We start from the raw sequence: 22,622 nt of genomic DNA, 5'->3' as shown, positions 1-22,622 counted from the left end.
CGTCACAGAGAGCCGTCCAGGAAAGCCTTTTTCGTCTTTGATCTGCACACGTGTGTCTTCACCAAAGTTGGGCGCGAGTCCTGCCTTGCTGCGTCTCTGACTTGGAGGTTGGTCCGGGGTGCAGCGCAGCCTGCGGCTCTGTGCGCGGTCAGTCGTGGAAGGAGCGGACCGGGGCTGGTGGGGAGGACGGAGAAGCTGCCTTGGAGGTGCTGGGCTGAACTGCTGGGACGCTGGAGGTTGAAGGTCAGGCCTGGGGAGAGGACGATGGGACTGTGCCTTGAGAGATGGTTCCTTAGGACATGCAGCCCGAGTCCGCCTTGGGCTTCTGTGACAGGAGAGCTGCCTGGGAGCGCGGAGTAGATGGTAGGGCAAGGTCCAGGACTGCAAGGTAGTGATGGTCAGCTGAGGTGACCAGGATGTCAAGCTAACGATGGTCAGCTGAGGTGACCAGGATTGCAAGCTAATGATGTTTAGCTGACTGCCTGCTTCTGAGGTGGAGCTGGGAGCTCAGTGAGCAGCTTTGGTGGGTAAGCAGGCTTCACTAGCTGAGCCATTCTCACGTGGCTGCTGTCAGATTTCTCAGTGTCTTAGAGCAAACGGGTTTCTGACCCCTCCTGTACTCTATCCTGCCTAGTGTAAGTGTCTTGACGTCTTGATTGTGCTTTTATTCTCTGCCAGCTAAAGAATTAAGAGAGGAAAAGCCCAAGTCCTAGTGGTTCGCCCCTGTGAGATTCTGAAGTGTATGCATGTGTGGGGTATAGGTGGACATAGCACTAAATTCATGTTTTGTGGATGCATTCATTTTACACTTCATCTGTCTTAAATGGATCGCATCCAACTGCTGGGCTTTAGGATTTTTCCCCTTGTCTTTCATCGAACATGTGTACTGTTTGAAATCACGTGATCACTTTGGACATGTCTAAGGAATATTACTCGATCTGCCTCCAGAGCACTGGGAGTAAGGCTTGGGCCACCAAAGGCCGGCTGTAACACATATTTCTAGCTTTCTCTCATGCTGGGCAAAATCTAGATTTGTATCCATAGGCATACAATGCCTGTGTTAGGGTTTCTATTGCTGTGATAAAGACCTTGAAGTAAGACAGGTTGGAGAAGAAGGGGTTTATTGTAGACTACAACTTCAGGTAACTGTCCATCCCTGAGGGAAGTCAAGGCTGTAACCTCAGGCAAAAACTGGAGCAGAGGCCCCTGGAGAACACTGCTTACTGACTTGCCCAGCCTGCTTTCCTGTGCCATATAGGATCGCCTGCCCAGGGTGGGTACCACCCATAGTGGACTGTGCTGTCTCATATCAATCACTAATTATAAAATACCCTCCAGGTTTGGCTACAGGACAGCCTTAGGTAGACATCTCTATTATGTTTCTCTCTTCTCAAATGACCCAGCTAATGGCAAGTTGACAGGAGAACTATCTAGCCCAATGCTCTCGGTATTTGTATTATTTATGACTTTAATTAAATTAAAGTCTATTATCCTCCATTGGTCTTTGTTTCAGGAAATGCTGTCCTTCTGGGACGTGGCCATTGAGTTCTCTCCAGAAGAGAGGGAATGCCTGGATCCTGCTCAGTGGAATCTGTACAGGGATGTGATGTTGGAGAATTACAGCAACCTTCTGTCCCTGGGTGAGGATCTCATCCACAGTGAATTCTTATTTCATCATCTACATGTATCTTACTCACTTTGTACTGTATCTCATGGTAACATTTCAACAGTGAGCTTCATATCCTTTATTCTCAGACAAATTAAGAAGGGCTCTGTATTAATCATGTTGGTGCTTGAGAGATGGCTGTGTGCTGAAGAGCACTGACTGCTCTTCTTGAGGACCGTTGTTCAATTCTAGCACTCACATGGAAGCTTAAAATTGTCTGTATTCCAAGATCTGACACTTCACACAGACATACATGCAGGCAAAGCACCGGTGTACATAAAAATTCAAAATATAACCTTTCTGTGTTTGATATATGTGTCCTTCACTCTAGTGGGACTGTTAGAATTTCAGTGGCATGAAACATGGAGTACAGGTGTTAATGAAAGTCTTTCACAATTCAGATTTCATGTTTTCATTTCTTTATGTTCTTTAGTGATCCTGTCAGAAAATATTTATGGAACTGATTGTCTGGTGTCATTATTTCCCTATGAGCCATGCACTGGAAGGGATATGTCAATTCCCAGGAGAAGAACACCTAAACAATCTTGTTCCCTTTCTACCAACAGGACTTGCTATCCCTAAGCCACCCCTGGTGACATTTCTGGAACAAAGACAAGAGCCTTCAGATGTGAAGAGACAAGCAGCAGCCACCGTTCACCCAGGTGTGTAGGAATGAGGGAGTCAGGGGCAGCGTTAGGTCCAAATAGCCCACAGAATGGCAGGCTTTCTTGTGTGTCTTGAAACGTGATTCTAGGGAAATCATCTTTAGGTCTTTCTTCATGTCTTTCTTGTCAAAGCACATCTCTCAGATGTTCATGATGGTTTAAATCTCTTCAGCTTTGTATTTCTCCAATAGAGCTGTGTTCTAATTCCAGGGACCTGCAAGGTTTCTTTTTTTGTTGAGTCTGCACTGTAGTGTAAATCTCAGGGAAATAAAACTCAGTGCTGGTAGGACTCAGAGTCATTTCATCATTCTTTTGCAGAGCAGACTCATGTCATAAGGATATCTACACCAAAGTGAGCATGTTTGGGTTCATAAAGCCAAACCCACAATTGCATCACAGAGAGCCAGACATGACAGAGGCTCAACAGTTTCAATTCTGATGATGAGAACAATTTGGGGGTGGGGAACAGTTGGATCAAAATCTGACGAACTGTAGTCACTTTTAATAGTTCATTCCCTACTGATCTTAGGGAAGATTCAAGTATTAAGATATTGCAGAAGGGATTCTTTTGGGACACCGGGTACACTAATTTAATGGATGCTCTTTCCTTTTTTCAACACTTTTTACCACCATTTTACCTAGGTGGAGTAGGACAGGATGACCAACAAGGTCCTCTGCTGTTGATTCAGCGATGACCATCAAACCAGTTTTGGCACCGTGATTGTGTGCCTCTCTTTCATGGCAGTTAGTAGAGTTAGCTCTTTTAGTGACTTGTAAGTCTCCATGTTTGGGGCGAGGGGGATGTTGTTTTGTCTTGTTTTTTCAAGTCATTGTATTTCATATGTGTATATCTAGTCACATCGTATAATAGAAATTGTAAACTTTTATATTTACCAGAGGTAGTAAAATGTTTTGTTTCAGACCCAGTTAGGGTAGCCACTTTGGCTAGAGCAATAGGAAGCTTTATGGCTAATATTACAAGTCTAATAGGACGAAGGGATCTTGTGGCCCCTTCTGAAGGTGTCTTGTTGATTCTCAAACTTCTTTCAAGTGTGTATTTCCATTGGCTTCCAGAATTGTCATGGGAGTAGCGTTGAGGAGTGTAGGCAAATTTTTTCTTCAGGACCACAATCAGCTCTCTCCTACCAGTCACTCCCAAATGAGCACTCAGACTAAATATTAATAATAAGTATTCAGTTGATAGCTACAACTTATTACTCACTAGCATTTAAATTAACCCACGTTTCTTATTTATAACATGACATCTGGCAATATCTTTTCCACAGATGGCATTTTTATCTCTATTTCCTCTGTATCCTGGTGACCTCTTTGGCTCTGCCCTTCCTTTTTCCAGGATTCTCTCTGTCCCCCAAATCCTGTCATGGGTCAATTATCTTTTCACTAATAGTGCAAGCAGCACATCTTCACAGTGTGCAGAATGATTATCCCACAGGATTTCCTACTTTCTGTCTAATTAGAAAGGTTTGTTTTAATTTTAATGTAGTAAAAGTATATAGAACAAAAATAGTTACCCAGTAAGCTTTACAGTTACCATAGTTAGCTCTTTTATATTTGGAAATGTAAAGAAAATATATTTTTTGTCTGTTTGATCTTCATGAGTCAAAAAAGTTTTATATCTAATTTACCTTAGTTATCTTAACTAAGGAAAACTTTTATTCTTTAACTCTGTCAAAGATCCCGGAAGGGTGAACTGTACAACAGGGATATATGGCTGCATGGATAGTTACTCATGCAAAGATTTTTTTTTTTTTTTTTTTGGCTACATTGGGGCATCCATCTTTGTTCTAAATGTCTAGAATATCTGACAGGCATTTTTGAGAAGCAGGGCATTTTGAAGGACTCTCCTACCTTGTTTGGTAATGTTGGGCAGTCACTTTGTGTCCTGTGGTCCAGTTTGGACAATATACTGTCATCAATTGAGGCAAGGGAATATAGTAGGAATTCTAATTGGTCTTAATGAAAAAAAACCTGGGGCAGATATTGAAGTAAATGCTAAAGGAGCCAGCCATTGGAGAGTTTTCTTACTTCTAACAAATTCTCAGGCCAAAGAGGGCCAAGCACCTGTCTCTACCTACCTTATTGCTTCCTGTCTCTGCTCAGCCATATCACTTCCTATTTCCTCTTTCCATGTTCTGGAATTGAAAGTGTTTTCCACCACTGGCTGGTTTTGTGGTTAACTACTGGGTACCTCTGCCCTCTGAGCTCTACATCAGTTTCATCTGCCATAACAAAAACAAAATATCTGCATAGTTCACCCTTTTTGAATAAAATAAAACAGGAGGTTATAACTGAGAAAAATTTTATACAGTATGTATGAATAATGTATACAGGAAATAATTACATCACCAATGTCTAGTCCATTAACAATTGACAAATTCAGAGAAAATACTCCATTATCTATCCTGTCTTGGTGTATCCAAAATGATATACCTAATTTAGTTTCTATTCTATCTTGTAACACCAAAACTGACTTTTAATGTTTCTCAACTCTATACACTTTACACCTCTGTAGTAAATTTATTTTCTGAATCTGATGGCAAGGAAAACTGTCAAGTATAAAGTCTTCAACTCCACCTGAGACTAAAAATGGAAATAATCTTACCTGAGTAAGTAAGAAGTGCATTCAGGCAACTTCCAAAAATGTGAGAAATGAAAGAAACAGCTGGCTACCCCTATGGTCACCCAAGATTCCTCTGCAGTATTGGGGAGGCCTAAAGGCCTAGCATATCTAATAGAAGTTTCTGTGAAGCAGGATATTCTGAAGGGCTGTCCTACCTTGTCTTGGCAAAGTTTGGCAGTCGTTTCTTTTGTGTCCTGCTTGTTTGACTTGGACAGCATACTATCAACACTTGAGACACAGGCACTTTATTGCCCAGTGGCTAACTTTCGCTACAAAGAAAGTAAATTCATATGGAGTTGCGTTTATGCCCACCATCTTCTCTGACGTAGACGGTGCTGCCAGGCATATGCATATCTCATTGTCATCAAAAAAGAAAAGATCCTATGTTATTATAACATGTTACTTGCCATATTCTGTAGATCTCCGAAGTGTTTGAAGGTGACCTGCCTAAAGTATGTCTGTTTGACCTTCAAAACATAGCTAACATGACCACAAGTTGATTATAATAAGTGACTAACTACTAATCTTGCACTTCATTATCCTAATCAGTTTGTAATAATAAATTTCAAGGACTAGAAGTTTTCATTACATTGTTAAATGAATTGCATAGGTACAATACCTTGAACAAGAGTAGAAGTGTATGGACAGTATGCTCTAACAAAAATAACCTCAAATTTGTATCAATATCCAAAAGCCAAATCAATGTTAAACATTTAAAATGAGGTTTTTTTTTTTTTTTTTGGTTTTAAAGTAAATTTGGAATGTGACCCTTTACCGTATCATATCTAAATCCCCCCTTTTCTTTTTAATAGATTAAAATATTCTACCCTTTTTCTTATATTATCTATATCTTCCCTTTTTTTCCTGAGTAGATTCAATAATATACCCTTTCTCCTATTATTATTATCAGTGTCCCTCTTTTTCTTTTCAAAACAAGATCCCTGAATCTAATCTCCTTTGTTCAGCTTTTTTTCCTGACCATTATCAATAACAACTCCTATGAAACCACCCTAAATGATGACAAATATTCATAACCCATTGAATGACCAAAGGCCACCCACTCCACCTCTTGGGAATGTGGGTATCATGTTCTTAAATCTACTTCCTGTTCTCTGGGAATGATGGCATCTTTATGGGAGCTTGAGAAATAATTGGGATGATTATCAAGTCCTGGTGAGCTAGCTGTATGATTTGTTGTCCAGTTTGAGCATAACAGGAAAATGCAGGGATTTTCTCAAGTCCTGACTAGAGTAGTCTGTGAAGCCGGACCATCTCAGCTGGCCATCCTGAAATTGTCCAGACTGTTTGTATTCCAAAGCATATCTTTAGGTGGTGTTTGTCACTTTAGTGGCGTTGCCATAGTACTTTCTGTAGGGTTGGATTTGTGGATAGGTATTGTTTAAGTCTGGTTTTGTCATGGGATATCTTGCTTTCTTCATCTACAGTGATTGAAAACTTTGCTGGGTATAGTAGTCTGAGTTGGCATGCTTGGTTTCTTAGTGTCTGCAGAACATCTATCCAGGACCTCCCGTTGATATATAGAAGAAGGCAAATGGCAGAACGACACTTAAGGAATTGTTGAACATCCTAAGCTATCAGGGAAATGCAAATCAAAGCAACTTACACCTGTTTCTAAGATCAAAAACACTGATGATAGCTTATTCTGGAGAGGATGTAGAGAAAAGTGAACCCCCCTCCATTGTTGGTGGTGATATAAACTTGTACAACTGCTGTGGAAATCATTATGGTGATTTCTCAGAAAATTGGGACTCAGTCTACCTCAAGACACAGCAATACCACTCTTGGGCATATGTCCAAAGGAGGCACATTCATACCACAAGGACATTTGCACAATTCTGTTCATAGCAGCATGATTTGTAATAGCCAGAAACTGGAAACAAAGTACATGCCCCTCAACTGAAGAATGAATAAGGAAAAATCTCTTACATTAACACAATGGAGTACTACTCAGTGGTTAAAATACAACAACAACAATGACAACAAACAACAAAACAATGACATCTTGAAATTTGCAGGCCAATGGATGGAACTAGAAAAAAAACACCCTGAGTGAGGTAATTCAGACCCAGATAGACGCTGTATATCTTCACTCATGAGTAGATATCGGACATAAAACAAAGGATATCCAGCCTACAGTCCACATCCCCAGAGAAGCTAGGTAACAAGGAGAACACTAAAAGAGACATACATGGATCACCCCTGGAAAGGGAAAATAGATAGATTTCCTGTATCATGTTAAAAGAGCTACTTCATCAGGCATAGAAGAAAAACCAAATTTAGCAACTATTTTATTGCACTAATCACATAATCTTTTGGTTGTATTTTGAATATTTAGCACTATTCTTATGGTATAAATATTATGTCAAACTCTTTAAGATATATACATATTTATTAAATTTTTGTCATAATATTAATGACCATATAGAGTACTAATTCTAGAAAAACCTTCATTTAGCTTCCTGTATATGGATTCAGGTTTGAGTCTCTATTGGGTAACTAGGAATTAACTTTTTGTTCTCTGAATATACATAAAAAATTATGGTCCTTTAACCTCTGTGAGATCTCTGCATATGACATTTAAAATGTTTAAGTTACTTACAGTGAAGGCTAACCTTTTCTAACAGAGACCACTGAGATCTCCAAAAGGATGAAGGGGCCCCACAATGAATGTGGGGTATTAGATGTTCAGAATTAATACTTCATCATGATGGGTTTTTTATGTGATGAATATGAAAATGTCCTCATGGAGTTTCCCACGCCCACTAGTGGATGTTGGCCTCACATTGGATGTTGGCACCACTCACGGAGCACAGTCTGGAGTACAGAGGAATCCCACAGCCTCCAGGATCCTTGAATCAAAGTGACCTCAGAGCATGGGTGACTCTCTATTCCACAAGGGTCAGGGAAAATGATAAACTGTAAGGTACAGAACAATAGCAGAGAGAGAAGAGATGGTGTTGATCATGCAGTCACTCATTCAACATCCACAGGAATAATGTAAGGCATGGATTCAACTGGAGAATTTATCCATTACCTCTTCAGTCATCATCTTTACTCTTAGAAGGAGATCCAGGGAAGGAGTCCCTGTCATATTTTTTGCTTTTTTCCCCCCTAGAATCTGGACCAGACAAAAATACCCACACCAACACGTTGGAGGTCCAGAAGGACAAGGTTGGGTTTTGTGTCAGGAAATACATTGGTCATTCCAGCACTCTCTAACCCTAGTTTAATTGGGTTTAAAAAGGCAAGTCCACAATTACATCATACCATATATACAAGCCAGGGACTTAAAATCTAAACTCAAGCAAAATAGAATTATTTAGGGCAGTTCAGTAACAGACTTTGTACTGAAAAAGTTCACACATTTCTAAATAACTAGGTGTGAAACCATTAGAAGAAACTAAATTCATACATGAGTTTCTCTTATGTCACTTCTACTCATGTCGATGAAAGTGACTCCATTACAGTAGTTTATCTCTGGTGAAGATATCTTTAAAGTGTTTCTTTCTTAGATACTCAGTAATGAGGATTTAAAATGCATGCCGAGTACGTGTGTGTGTGTGTGTGTGTGTGTGTGTGTGTGTGTGAATGTGTGTGTGTTTGTGTGTGTGTGTGTGTGTGTGTGTGTGTATGTGTGTGTCCTCAAAGATTAAAACAGTAAGAATGAGTATGCACTTAATAGCTCACCAAGTTCTCAATTTTATGGGTTGAAAACCTTTTTTTCTTTCAGATTTTTTTTATTTGAATTAGAAACAAGATTGTTTTACATGACAATCTCAGTTCCCTTCTCCCTCCCTACCACACCCCCACTAAAACCCTACCTATCACATATTCTTTCTGCTCCCCCTGGATGGTGAGGCCTTCCACAGGGTGTCATCAGAGTCTATCATATCCTTTGGGATAGGGCCTGAGCCCAACACTGTGTGTCTTGGCTCAGGGAGTATTCCTCTATGTGGAATGGGCTCCCACAGTCCACACCTATGCTAGGGATAAGTACTGAACTACTACAGGAAGTCCTATAGATTTCTGAGGTTTCCTCACCAAAACCCATGTTCCTGGGTTCTGGATCAGTCCCATGCTGGTATCTCAGCTATCAGTCTGGGGAGCAAGAGTTCCCTAGTGTTCAGGTCAGTTGTTTCTGTGGGTTTCACCAGCCTGGTCTGGACCCCTTTGCTCTTCACTCGTCATTCTCTGCATCTGCATTCCAGTTCAGTTCAGTGATAAGTTGTAGGTGTTCAAAATCTTTTATTATCTTTATTTGTTTAATTTGGTATTAAGTTTGGAGGTATGTATAGCCTATAATCATTTGTTATACATTCCCTATGAATTCTGGTGGATAGTTAGAACACATTGATAAAGTACATAAGAAGAAAAGACTAGAATTTCTATTAGCTGTGCTCTGCTTTCAAGCTTTGTTCATTGTACCTTTACTTAGTGTTCAATAGCTGTTTTGTCTTATAAATACATAATTTTATTGCCTGGGGATGGTGGGCTACATCATTGGTCAAAGTACTTGGGAGGCAGAAGTAGTTGGATCTCTAATTTGGAGGCCAACCCTGCTTAGATAGTGGGTTGCAGGATAGCAAGGTCTACACAGAGAATCCTTGACTTAAAAAAGCAAAAACAAACAATAAAGGAAATAAGTAATTTTTTTCATCTATTCAGTGACAAATATGTTGCTTCAGCAAAATTTTGGCAATGGACAATTGAACCTGAAGGGTCTTTTTTGTTGTGGTTATGAATCAGTGTTTCAGGTATATATTTTCTTGTCATCCAAATAAAACATAAAATATTGTCTTGAATTTTGAGCTATAAATTTTTTTAGGCCATCTACTTCTTGTGCAGCATATCTTTTGTACTCTCCAAAATAAAACTCTATGTGGAGGACAAAAATTTTGTATTTAGATGGAGGCTGAAATTCAGTCACAATTAACTTTCTCTGGTCCCTGATTTTTTACTTTATAATTTCATGCATGTCGGGCTGTATAAAATCTCTGTTTAATGCACTTATTTCTGTTAGAAAAATGCACTTACAACCTACTTAGCTATTAAACTTCAAGTAGTATGTCATTCTATGTATGTTCCATTTAGTTGTGTCCTTATTCTACTAGAAGTGTATACAATTTTTACTTACAATATTTTATTAATTATGCTTAGTGCCTATAGGGTTGGAAATGTAACTGATGCCTCAATACATATGAGTAAATGTTTCCTTTATAAAAGATTAAGTCTGGAGAATATTTGTGAGCTTTTGTTCATATCTCAACTTTTGCTCAACAGGAGCAACTCCCAATGATTATAATGTTTACAACAAGACCATTGAGTGTAACTCAGTGAGTGTTCAACACCAGAGAATTCATACAAAGGAGAAACCCTACAAGTGCAAAGAATGTGGTAAGGGCCTTAGTTCTTATAAAATACTTTCTAAACACGAGAGACTTCATAGAAGGAAGAAAACTTACAAGTGTGAGGAATGTGGAAAGGTCCTTCGATCTTCTAAAACACTTTCTATACACCAGAGACTTCACACGGGAGAAAAACCCTACAAGTGTAAAGATTGTCATAAGGCCTTCAGTACACGCTCATCACTTTTTATACATGAGAAAAACCATACTGATGAAAAACCCTACAAGTGTGAAGAGTGTGGCAGATCATTTTACTATCCTTCAATGCTGAAGCAACATCAAAGAATACACTGTAAAGACAAGCCCCACAAGTGTGCAGAGTGTGGCAAAATGTTTTACTTCTTTTCACAACTTCAAGAGCATCAGAGAATCCATACTGGAGAGAAACCATACAAGTGTGATGAGTGTGGCAAATGTTTTTTCTCACCTTCATCCCTTAAACGGCATCGAAGAATTCACTGTGATGACAATCCTTACAAGTGTGAAGAGTGTGGCAGGTGTTTTATCTCATGGTCAGCCCTTAGAGTTCATCATACAATCCATTCTGGAGAGAAACCTTACAAGTGTGAAGAATGTCACAAAGCCTTTCGTTACCATGTAAGCCTTAAGGACCACATGGCAACTCATACCACAGAGAAAATCTACAAGTGTGAACTGAGTAGAAAAGGACTTACTAAGCCTGCTCTCCTCATTGAGAACAAGACAGCTCATACTGCAGAGCAAACCCATGAGGGTGAAGAGTGTGGCAAATGTTTTTTCTCATCTTCGTCCCTTAGAAAACATCAAAGGAATCACTTTGAGGACACTCCTTACAAGTGTGCAGAGTGTGGCAGGTGTTATCACTCAAGGTCAGACCTTAGAGAACATCAAACAGTTCACACTGGAGAGAAACCATACAAATGTGAAGAATGTCACAAAGCTTATCGGCATGTATCATCCTTTAGGAAACACAGGAGAGTTCACACCGGAGAGAAATCCTGCAGTAATGACTTCTCTTTGCAGTAACCCCCAACTTGGTTCTATCAATCTTCCTGTTTGTGTATGTCTTGCTGTTTGGCTAGGTTTCTTGCTCCTGATGGCCTCCTTCTATGGCTACTTCTCTCTTCCTCCACCTCCCTTTCTTTCCTTCTATACATCCTCTCTGCCTGCTAGCCCCGCCTATCCTTCTTTCTGCTGCCTTACTATTGACTGTTCTGTTCTTTATGAGACCATCAGGTGTTCTAGACAGAGAATCGCAGCTTCACGGAGTTAAGCAAATGCAACGTAAGGAAAGGGAACATGCCTTAACTTAATATTTCCAAACACATTTGTTCTACAAGGAAATGGTTTATTAGAGCTACAGTCTGTATGAAACAGAGACACACTCTCAAGAGTAGATTCACAAGCCCAGGAGTAAATAATACAGCAAAGACTCACTCTGTGAAGGGCAGATAGTATAGCAGAGAGAGACGCACTCAGGAGTAAACAGTTTAGCAGAAATTCATACTCTGAGGAGTTAATAGCAGACACATACCCACAGGTAATACTATAGCAGAAACACATACTCTCAGGACTAAATAGTACAGAGAGACTACAAACTTAGCTGCATTTCTCATTTCTCTCTTTTTAAACCCTGTTCTTTTGAACGTCAAAAAATTCACATGTGAAAATTAACTACAGTGTTGTGGAATATTTCAACTAGGAAAACATGTGTTTCATCTGTTTATGCCATGGAACATTACTTTAACTGTAAAGATGTGTTGTTGCTGGAGTTTTTCTTTCCATCCTGGTCCTGCAGCCGCTTTGCCCCAAATGAGCACACAGAGATGCTATATTAATTATTGAACTGTTGGCTGATAGCTAGGACTTCTTATTGGCCAGCCCTGTCTTAATTATTAACTCACTGCTAATAATCTAAGTATTTCCAGTTGGTCTAGTTTTACCAGACAAGACCCCTTAATCTTTCTTGGCCACATGGCATCTCTTTCTGCCTCTCCGCCAGCATCCTCCTCCCCTATCACCACCTATCTTCCTGCCTCTACTAGCCAATTAGTGTTTTATTCATCAACCAAGAAGAGCAAGATAGATACAGAAGGACATCCCCCATCAATGTGGTGCATGTATGTCTGCTGCCTTTGTTAATGATGGGAACTTTTAAAGATGTGTTGCATTTGTTTCATCATGCCTGCCTAAGGCACCTGATTGGCCTAATAAAAAGCTGAATGGCTGATCACTAGGCAGGAGACCGATAGGTGGGGCTAGACGGCAGGGACACTGAATAGGAAGAGAAACCTGGGCTGTAGGAAAAGGTGAAGATGACAAGGGAGGGAGGGACAAGGCAGGGCCAGAAGCCAGGCAGCTTCCAGACAGTCACAGAGACAGCAGCAATGCAAGTCTTACAGAGAAAAAGAAGGGTAAAGAGCCCCAAGGCAAAATGTAGATGAAGAGAAACAGGTTAAGTTATAAGAGCTAGCAAGAAACCAGCCTAAGCTAGGCTGAAAATTCATAACTAGTAAGTCTCCCTGCCATGATGTGGGAGCTGGTTGGTGGCCCAAGAGAAAGGCTGTGACACTACAGAGGTCATGCTCTTCTGTATAATTAGAACAGATATTCAGAACAAAACCTGAGACTTTCACAGTGGATTTGACACCGCCCTGCATATATATTACATGTGCCTACATGAAAACTAAAATCCATGATGGTGTTGGAACCTGGCAGTTAGTTGTCTATGCCCTCCTTCACAACCCATGTTTATCACTTGCTTTATATCCTTCCCCACCCCTAATATTCAAACTTGATTCTCTTTTCCATTTTACATGCTGTACCCGCATATACATCTCTTCACATTATGTCCATGTATTAGTGTCTAGATTGCAATATGATGATGAACATGCAGAGTATTTCTTTATATGATTGGGTGCTGTAGAATACTATTAAGGTGTGTTACTGTTGTTTATGCTGTATTTGCTTAACTGTGTGCCTGTCTAGAACACCTGATAGACTAATAACTGAATGGCCAATGGAGAGGCAGGAGAAAGAGTGGGGGAGCCTGCTGGCAGAGAGGATGTATAGAAGGAAAGAAAGGGAGGTGGGAGAAAGAAAAAGGAAGTAGCCAGAGAAGGAGGCTATCAGGGGCCAGCACCTACCTGCTTAAGAAGCCGCAGACGAAGAGTAAGATTGATAGAGAAAGAGAAAGAAAGGCCCATAGGCAAAAAGGTAGACTGGATAATGTAAATTAAGAAAAGTGTCAGGAAGCAGGTCAAAATGAGGCTGGGCTCTGATAGATAATAAGAAGACTCCATGTGTGAATGATTTGAGTGCTGGGTGGTGGGCCTCCCAAAGAGCAAAAATATAGGTTACTTCCATTCACAAGGAAATCTCCCTCTTGTGTTCTGAGGAAATTACTAACAAGGTCTGCAAAGACTCCAAGCAGGACAAAAACATAGACTCACATACACACAGCAAAGTGATCTTTGTTCAAGGTGCTTTGCTGACCACATCTTAGACATTTTTAACAAACAGAAATGTCCTTCACAGCAGCCTTTCTTTGTTGTTATCTATAACAAAATTAAAGCTGGAAGCATACTCTCTTTGCTATGTAATCTTGAGGTTTATTCATGTCTCTGTTTTCTCTAATGTGCATATGGCATTTACATGTTAATAAACTATTTTTAAGAAAACTCAGTGATGGAAGGCATGCGATGTATGGTATTGTTCTTTTGTTTAAGTTTCCGAGTGTGATGGAATATGAACCAAGAGATTTCATTAACCACGTGGAGTTTATTGAAGGGGAAGGGAAGAAGAGAAGGGGTAAGGGAGAGAGAAAGAAGTGGAGAAGAGGGGGGTGAAGAGAGAGTGAGAGGCAAAAGAGAGAGACAAAGAAAGAGAGCAGAAAGAACAGTAAGAGATTAAGAGAGTAAGACAGCATAAGTGGGCGGGGTCTGTCTTTTAAATGGTTCCTTTGCACCTGCTTGCAAACTAGTACTCATGGAACCCTGGGCTGACTAGGGTACTGCCTGAGTGCATTCTGCCAGGTGACAGGAGCAGGCCAGCATAATGCCTGAGTTCTTACATTCCCACCTCTTATGATTATTAAAAATGTGGGGAGTTAGGTGTGGCAGATTAGGGAATAGGGATGTCGAGTTGTCAAGACTACTTTCTGCTGACCTGGGGGGCGTTGACCATCTCTGGAGCACCTGAGAAAGCTGGGGTGATGCCATGTCCTGTGGTAGCTGGTTGTTTCATCACAGTCCAGGCTGTATGGAACTCCCTGGAGCCTCTTAGGCCTGACAAGATGCTGGCAGAGCAGAGTACAAGGTTAAGTTTAGGAAAAAATTTTGTCTTAGGTCGTGGTACTTGAGGGACAGAGGATCATAAGATGAGGGAGGGGTTCCTGAATGGGTCCCAAGATGAGGGAAGGGAGTTGAGTTACTGGGGAAAGATTGAATAATATCAGGAGTGAATCTGACCTGTTTGGGTGGGTCTAATTTGGCTCCCTGGAACTTACAAGAATCCTTTGAGTTTGTTAAAACATAAATTTTAAGACACATTAGCAGTAAGAATTCAGAAGCCAGATGCTGAGTGAAAACCTGCTACCTCAGAGAGACAAGGCCTTCCTACACACCAGGGGAGATATTCCAGGAGCTCCATTGACTCCTCTAGGAAAAACAACAGGAAGAATGCCACAGCTCAATTCCAGACAAACAATAGACATAGTTATGACTCAGTAAAGGTTTCATGGAACATTTACAGTTACAGAAGAAAGAGACTCACTAATCAAGACATGTTTCAAACACACTGCTGGAACAAACCGTTGGGGGTTTCTGCAAAGAGAAGTCCTTACTGCAGGGTTTCTCTGCAGTGTAAACTCTCCTGTGTCTCTTAAGGGATGATACCTGCCCAAAGGCTTTGTGACATTTGCCCCAGCCTTCGGGGCTCTGGTAATTCGTGGGTCCAAGGTGGACTAAGCCTGAAAATAATGGGCAGGAAAGAAAAGTGAGACCAAGCAGTTTTTCCTTGTCAAGGTCTGTCTGTTGACTATAAACAAGGGGTTTTTAAAGAGAAAGGAGGAAGCAGAGAAAGAGGAAGTGGGGGAGGAATCGGTTTTTCTCCCATGTGAAGTCTCTGGTGTATATACAGAGATGTTTTTGAGATGAATAGGTATTCTTAAAACCTTTCAAAGACCTGCAGAAATATGGCATTTAAATGGTTTAGGGTTTTTCTTGGCAGTGTTAAAAAAGTTCACACATTTCTAAATAACTAGGTGTGAAACCATTGGAAGAAACTAAATTCACACATAAGTTTCTTTTGTGTCACTTGCACTTATGTTAAGGAAACTTACCCCATCACAGTTGTCTTTGATGAAGATACCTCCTAAAGTTTTTCTTTCTCAAATACTCAATAATGAGGATTTAAAATGCATGCCTTTTGTGTGTATATACATTCAAAGATTAAAACTGTAACAGTGAGTATGTACTTAATAGCTCACCAAGTTCTGAACCTTTTATGGTTTCAAAATCTTTTTCTTTAGTTTGGAATTTGGTATTATCTTAGAGGTGTGTATGATCTATAATCATTTATTGTCCTTTCCCTCTGTATCCTGGTGGATGGATAGAACACATCGATAAAGTATATAAGAACAGTGTAAGATTTCAAAATATCTATGAGCTGTGCTCTGTGGCTTTCTATTTCATGGGTCAATACAAGTTTCCTGTTTTCAACCCTTGTTCATTGTACCTCTACTTAGTGCTCAATTGCTGTTTAGTCTTAGAAGTACATAATTTTATTGTCTGGGCATGGCACTGTTCCCAGCACTCAGGAAGCAGAAGTAGGTGGATCTCTATGTGTGAGGCCAACCTGGTTTAGACAGTGAGTTCCAGTGTAGCAAGATCTACACAGAGAGTAACCTTGTCTTTAAAAAAGCACACTCAAACATCAAAGGAATTAAGTCATTTTTTCATCTACTCAGTGACAAATATGTTGTCTCAGCAAAATTTGTGTAATGCTTCTCTGATTTCTTTCCCCACCAATGTATCATCAGTGTATAGTAGGGCTACGGATTTTTTTGAGTTAATCTTGTATCCTGCCACTTTGCTGAAGGTGTTTATCAGCTGTAGGAGTTCCCTGGTAGAGTTTTTCGGGTCATTAATGTAGAATATCATATCGTCTGCAAATAGTGAGAGCTTGACTTCTTCCTTTCTGATTTGTATTCTCTTGATCAGAAATCAGAGAAACATCACCCTTTATAATTGCCACAAATGACATAAAGTACCTTGGGGTAACACTAACCAAAAATGTGAAAGACCTGTACCATAAGAATTTTGAGTCTCTAAAGAAAGAAATTAAAGAAGATACCAGAAAATGGAAAGATCTCCCCTGCTCTTGGATAGGTAGGATCAACATAGTAAAAATGGCAATCTTGCCAAAAGCAATCTACAGATTCAATGCAATCCCCATCAAAATCCCAACACAATTCTTCACAGACCTTGAAAGAACAATTCTCAACTTTATATGGAGAAACAAAAGACCCAAGATAGACAAAACATCCCTATACAATAAAGGAACTTCTGAGGCATCACCATCCCTGACTTCAAGCTCTATTTTAATATCCGAAAATATTACAGAGCTATAGTCCTGAAAACAGCTTGGTATTGGCACAAAAATAGACAGGTAGACTATTGAAAACCCTGATATTACCCCACACACCTATGAACACCTGATTTTTGATGAACAATCCAAATTTATACGATGGAACAAAGAGAACTTCTTCAACAACTGGTGCTGGCATAACTGGTTGCAGACATGTAGAAGACTGCAATTAGACCCAAGCCTATTGCCTTGCACAAAACTTAAGTCAAAATGGATCAAAGATCTCAACATAAATCCAGCTACACTGAACCTATTAGAAGACAAAGTGGGAAATACCCTTGATTTAATCGGTACAGGAGACTGCTTCCTGAACATTACACCAGTGGCACAGACACTGAGGTCAGCAATTGATAAATGGGACCTCCTGAAACTGAGAAGCTTCTGTAAGGCAAAGGAGACAGTCAGCAAGACAAAACGGCAGCCCACAGACTGGGAAAAGATATTCACCAACCCCACATCTGACAGAGGGCTGATCTCCAAAATATACAAAGAACTCAAGAAGCTAGTCCCAAAACACCAAACAATCCAATTAAAAAGTGGGGTACAGAACTAAATAGACAATTCTCAATAGAGGAATCTAAAATGGCTGAAAGACACATGAGAAAGTGTTCAACATCCTTAGTCATCAGGGAAATGCAAATCAAAAACAACTCTGAGATACCATCTTACTCCTGTCAGAATGGCTAAAATCAAAAATACCAATGACAGTTTATGCTGGAGAGGATGCGGAGAAAGAGGAACACTCCTCTATTTCTGGTGGGAGTGCCAACTTGTACAGTCACTGTGGAAATCAGTATGGCGACTTCTCAAGAAAATGGGAATGAGTCTACCACAAGATCCAGCAATTCCATTCCTAGGATATACCCAAAAGAAGCACATTCATATAACAAGGACATCTGTTCAACCATGTTCATAGCAGCATTATTTGTAATAGCCAGAAACTGGAAGCAGCCTAGATGCCCCTCAACCGAAGAATGGATAGAGAAAATGTGGTACATTTACACAATGGAGTACTACTCAGCAGAAAAAAACAATGGAATCTTGAAATTTGCAGGAAAATGGATGGAACTCGAAGAAACCATTCTGAGTGAGGTAACCCAATCACAAAAAGACAAATGATATGTACTCACTCATATGTGGACCTGCTTTATGATACATAGTATTGACCATGCTTTATCAGAGCTATTTTTATTGATGTTGCTCAGAATGGTTTCCTCCCAGATGATGACTGAGAAGCTAATTTAAAAAAAAAAAAAATGGTGCCAAGTACCACAAGAGTAACAGAACTGCCCTGTTTTCTGGGATTTTGTTTTTTACTTTTTTGTTGTTTGTTTTGTTTTTGTTTTTGTTTTTGTTTTGTTTTTTTTGTTCTTTGTTTTTTAAATGGAGTGTGCTGGCTGTCTCTACAATTTTGTTTAAATGACTGCAGAACCTGGAAAAGCTGTTGCTATTGATGTATAACATATTGCTGTTATTGCTCTTTTTATATAAATACATATAAGCTAACTGAAACTCAAATATGTGATGAATCCAAGGCGCTTCAGTTAGTGCTCACCTGTGCATGTAAATTTGATTTCATCTTTAGTAAGTAGTAAAGTTATATGCTTGACAAAAAAAAAAAAAGTGACACACTGGAAGACAAATGTCACACAATTTCAATTTTATGTGTAACCTAGAAATGATGAACTTATGGAAACAGAGAGCAGAATTGTGGCTATTAGGCTTCAATGTGTTTCTTTTAACAATGGGAAACGATTGGTTTTAGGATATAAAACTGCATTTGGACAAGAGGCATGGACTCTGTGAAGTCTTGAGGTCTACTGAGAGCATGATAAATATGGTTGATAACAATATGCTATATTTTAAAAGTTGTGAGATAGTATACTTTAGTGTTCTCAAAACAAAAATGATGAATTTGTGTGATATAACATGTTAATTGGTTTAATTTAGCCATGCCATTGTGAACATACTGTATTGTATATCATAATTGTGCATGACTTTATTTATGAGCTAAATAAATGAAAAAAAAAAAAAGGCCATGCTGGGGAAACCCACAGAAGCAGCTGACCTGAGCAAGTGATATTGCACTGACAACAGGCTGACAGCTAGAGAACCAGCATAGGACTAAACCAGGCCCCCTGGATGTGGGTGTCGGTTGAGAGACCATGGCAGTCTATGGGACCTCTGGCAGTGTAACCAGGATTTATCCCTAGTGCATGGACTTTGGGAGTCCATTCCTCATGGAGACATACTCTCAGCCTTAGATAAATAGGGGAGTGCCTAGGCCCTGCCCCAAATGATGTGACAGACTTTGATGATCCCCCATTGGACACCTCACCCACTCTGGAGAGTGGATGGGGTGGAATGGGGGGTTGGGAGACATAGTAGTTTGGGAGGGAGAGGGAACTGGGATTGGCATGTAAAATAAGATTGGTATTAATTTAAATAAAAAGGAATATACGAAGTGACAAGTGATGGTAATAAACTGGGGAGTTTTCTCTGCAGTATTGCACCTTGCTTAGAACAAATGAAAGAACACTAAAATGATTAAGGAGATCCCTGGCCATTCAGTTTCACCAAATATGTGCTTTCTAAGATTGACATATTCCAAAAAAAAAAAAAAAAATTGTGTAATGCACACATGAACCTGAAGTTCCTTTTTTATTATGAATCAGTGTTTCAGTTATATATTTTCTTGCTCCAAATGAAACATAAGATATTCTTCTAAATTTTTGAGCTAGGAATTTATGTTTAGACCATCTACTTTTTGTGCAGCATATCTTTTGTACTTTCAGAAATAAAACTCTATGTGGAAGATAAAAATTTTGTATTTAGATGATGGCTGAAACTTGGAAAGTCACAATTAACTTTCTCCTTTTCCTGTGTTTTTATTTTATAATTTCATGCCTGTCCGATTGTATGACATCTCTATTGTTTAATTTATTATTTTTGTTAGTAAAATGCCCTTACAAGCTACTTAAGCTATTAAACTTCAAATAGTATGTCATTATGTCAATGTTCTATTTAGTTGTGCCCTTATTCTTGTAGAAGTATTCTTTATTTCTACCTATAATATTTTATCAATTATGATTAGTGCCCATATGGTTTGAAATGTACTGTAGTTTCTCACTGATGCTTCAATACAGGTGAGTAGCTGTTTCCTTTTTAATAGATTAAGTATGGAGAATATTTCCTAAATTTTTTCCTATCTCAACTTTTGCTAAACAGGGACAAACCCCAATGAGTATAATGTTTACAAGAAGACCATTAATTGTAACTCTTTAAGTATTAAACTGCAGAAAATTCTTACAAAGGAGAAACCATACAAGTGCAATGAATGTGGCAAGGCCCTTAGTTCTTCTAAAACACTTTCTATACACCAGAGACTTCACACGGGAGACAAACCCTACAAGCGTAAAGAATGTCACAAGGCCTTCAATACATGCTCAGCACTTTTTAGACACCAGAAAAATCATACTGATGAAAAAACATACATGTGTGAAGGGTGTGGCAAACTATTTTACTATCCTTCAATGCTGAAGCAACATCAAATAAATCATTCTGGAAAAAAACCCTATAAGTTTGGAGAGTGTGGCAGATCATTTTACTGTCCTTCAATGCTGAAGCAACATCAGAGTATTCATTGTGAAGAGAAACCCTACAAGTGTGAAGAATGTCACAAAGCTTTCCATTACCACTCAAACCTTAAGGAACACAAGACTACTCATACTGGAGAGAAACCATATAAGTGTGAAGAATGTCTGTCAGGAGCCAGCCCTGGTTAGATATAAAAAAGTCCTCCTTTGCAAGAGGCCTGGCGACCTCCATGCTCAGCTAACTGCCAATTAGTCAAGCACCCCACCCCTTAGGTTCCCAGACACCTGCTCTGGCCTGAGAGTAATTAACACCCATTCCTCCCCCACTTCCTCTTTCTCTGCTTCCTCCTTTCTCTTTAAAAACCCCTTGTTTATAGTCAACAGACAGACCTTGACAAGGAAAAACTGCTTGGTCTCACTTTTCTTTCCTGCCCATTATTTTCAGGCTTAGTCCACCTTGGACCCACGAATTACCAGAGCCCCGAAGGCTGGGGCAAATGTCACAAAGCCTTTGGGCAGGTATCATCCCTTAAGAGACACAAGAGAGTTCACACTGCAGAGAAACCCTGCAGTAAGGACTTCTCTTTGCAGAAACCCCCAACAGTTTTTTCCAGCAGTGTGTTTGAAACATGTCTTGATTAGTGAGTCTCTTTCTTCTGTAACTGTAAATGTTCCATGAAACCTTTACTGAGTCATAACTATGTCTATTGTTTGTCTGGAATCTGAGCTGTGGCATTCTTCCTGTTGTTTTTCCTAGAGGAGTCAATGGAGCTCCTGGAATATCTCCCCTGGTGTGTAGGAAGGCCTTGTCTCTCTGAGGTAGCAGGTTTTCACTCAGCATCTGGCTTCTGAATTCTTACTGCTAATGTGTCTTAAAATTTATGTTTTAACAAACTCAAAGGATTCTTGTAAGTTCCAGGGAGCCAAATTAGACCCACCCAAACAGGTCAGATTCACTCCTGATATTATTCAATCTTTCCCCAGTAACTCAACTCCCTTCCCTCATCTTGGGACCCATTCAGGAACCCCTCCCTCATCTTATGATCCTCTGTCCCTCAAGTACCACGACCTAAGACAAAATTTTTTCCTAAACTTAACCTTGTACTCTGCTCTGCCAGCATCTTGTCAGGCCTAAGAGGCTCCAGGGAGTTCCATACAGCCTGGACTGTGATGAAACAACCAGCTACCACAGGACATGGCATCACCCCAGCTTTCTCAGGTGCTCCAGAGATGGTCAACGCCCCCCAGGTCAGCAGAAAGTAGTCTTGACAACTCGACATCCCTATTCCCTAATCTGCCACACCTAACTCCCCACATTTTTAATAATCATAAGAGGTGGGAATGTAAGAACTCAGGCATTATGCTGGCCTGCTCCTGTCACCTGGCAGAATGCACTCAGGCAGTACCCTAGTCAGCCCAGGGTTCCATGAGTACTAGTTTGCAAGCAGGTGCAAAGGAACCATTTAAAAGACAGACCCCGCCCACTTATGCTGTCTTACTCTCTTAATCTCTTACTGTTCTTTCTGCTCTCTTTCTTTGTCTCTCTCTTTTGCCTCTCACTCTCTCTTCACCCCCCTCTTCTCCACTTCTTTCTCTCTCCCTTACCCCTTCTCTTCTTCCCTTCCCCTTCAATAAACTCCACGTGGTTAATGAAATCTCTTGGTTCATATTCCATCACACTCGGAAACTTAAACAAAAGAACAATACCATACATCGCATGCCTTCCATCACTGAGTTTTCTTAAAAATAGTTTATTAACATGTAAATGCCATATGCACATTAGAGAAAACAGAGACATGAATAAACCTCAAGATTACATAGCAAAGAGAGTATGCTTCCAGCTTTAATTTTGTTATAGATAACAACAAAGAAAGGCTGCTGTGAAGGACATTTCTGTTTGTTAAAAATGTCTAAGATGTGGTCAGCAAAGCACCTTGAACAAAGATCACTTTGCTGTGTGTATGTGAGTCTATGTTTTTGTCCTGCTTGGAGTCTTTGCAG

General features: G+C 39.9%; 1 protein-coding gene across 1 annotated transcript; it reads left to right on the top strand.

Annotated features, from left to right (window-relative positions):
* The first annotated feature begins 1,516 nt into the window (after positions 1 to 1,516).
* LOC113833951 (zinc finger protein 58-like) lies at positions 1,517 to 12,476 on the top strand. The gene is made up of 3 exons (XM_035440644.1): positions 1,517 to 1,640; positions 2,233 to 2,330; positions 10,360 to 12,476. Exons 1-3 carry the CDS (start codon positions 1,517 to 1,519, stop codon positions 11,401 to 11,403), a joined length of 1,266 nt encoding a protein of 421 aa, XP_035296535.1. The 3' UTR covers positions 11,404 to 12,476.
* The last annotated feature ends 10,146 nt before the right edge of the window (positions 12,477 to 22,622 follow it).

The sequence above is a fragment of the Cricetulus griseus genome, chromosome 2 (assembly GCF_003668045.3).
Source record: "Cricetulus griseus strain 17A/GY chromosome 2, alternate assembly CriGri-PICRH-1.0, whole genome shotgun sequence".
Classification (NCBI taxonomy): domain Eukaryota; kingdom Metazoa; phylum Chordata; class Mammalia; order Rodentia; family Cricetidae; genus Cricetulus; species Cricetulus griseus.
The sequence above is the reverse complement of the archived record's forward strand: the minus strand, read 5'-3'. Positions and strand labels throughout refer to the sequence as shown.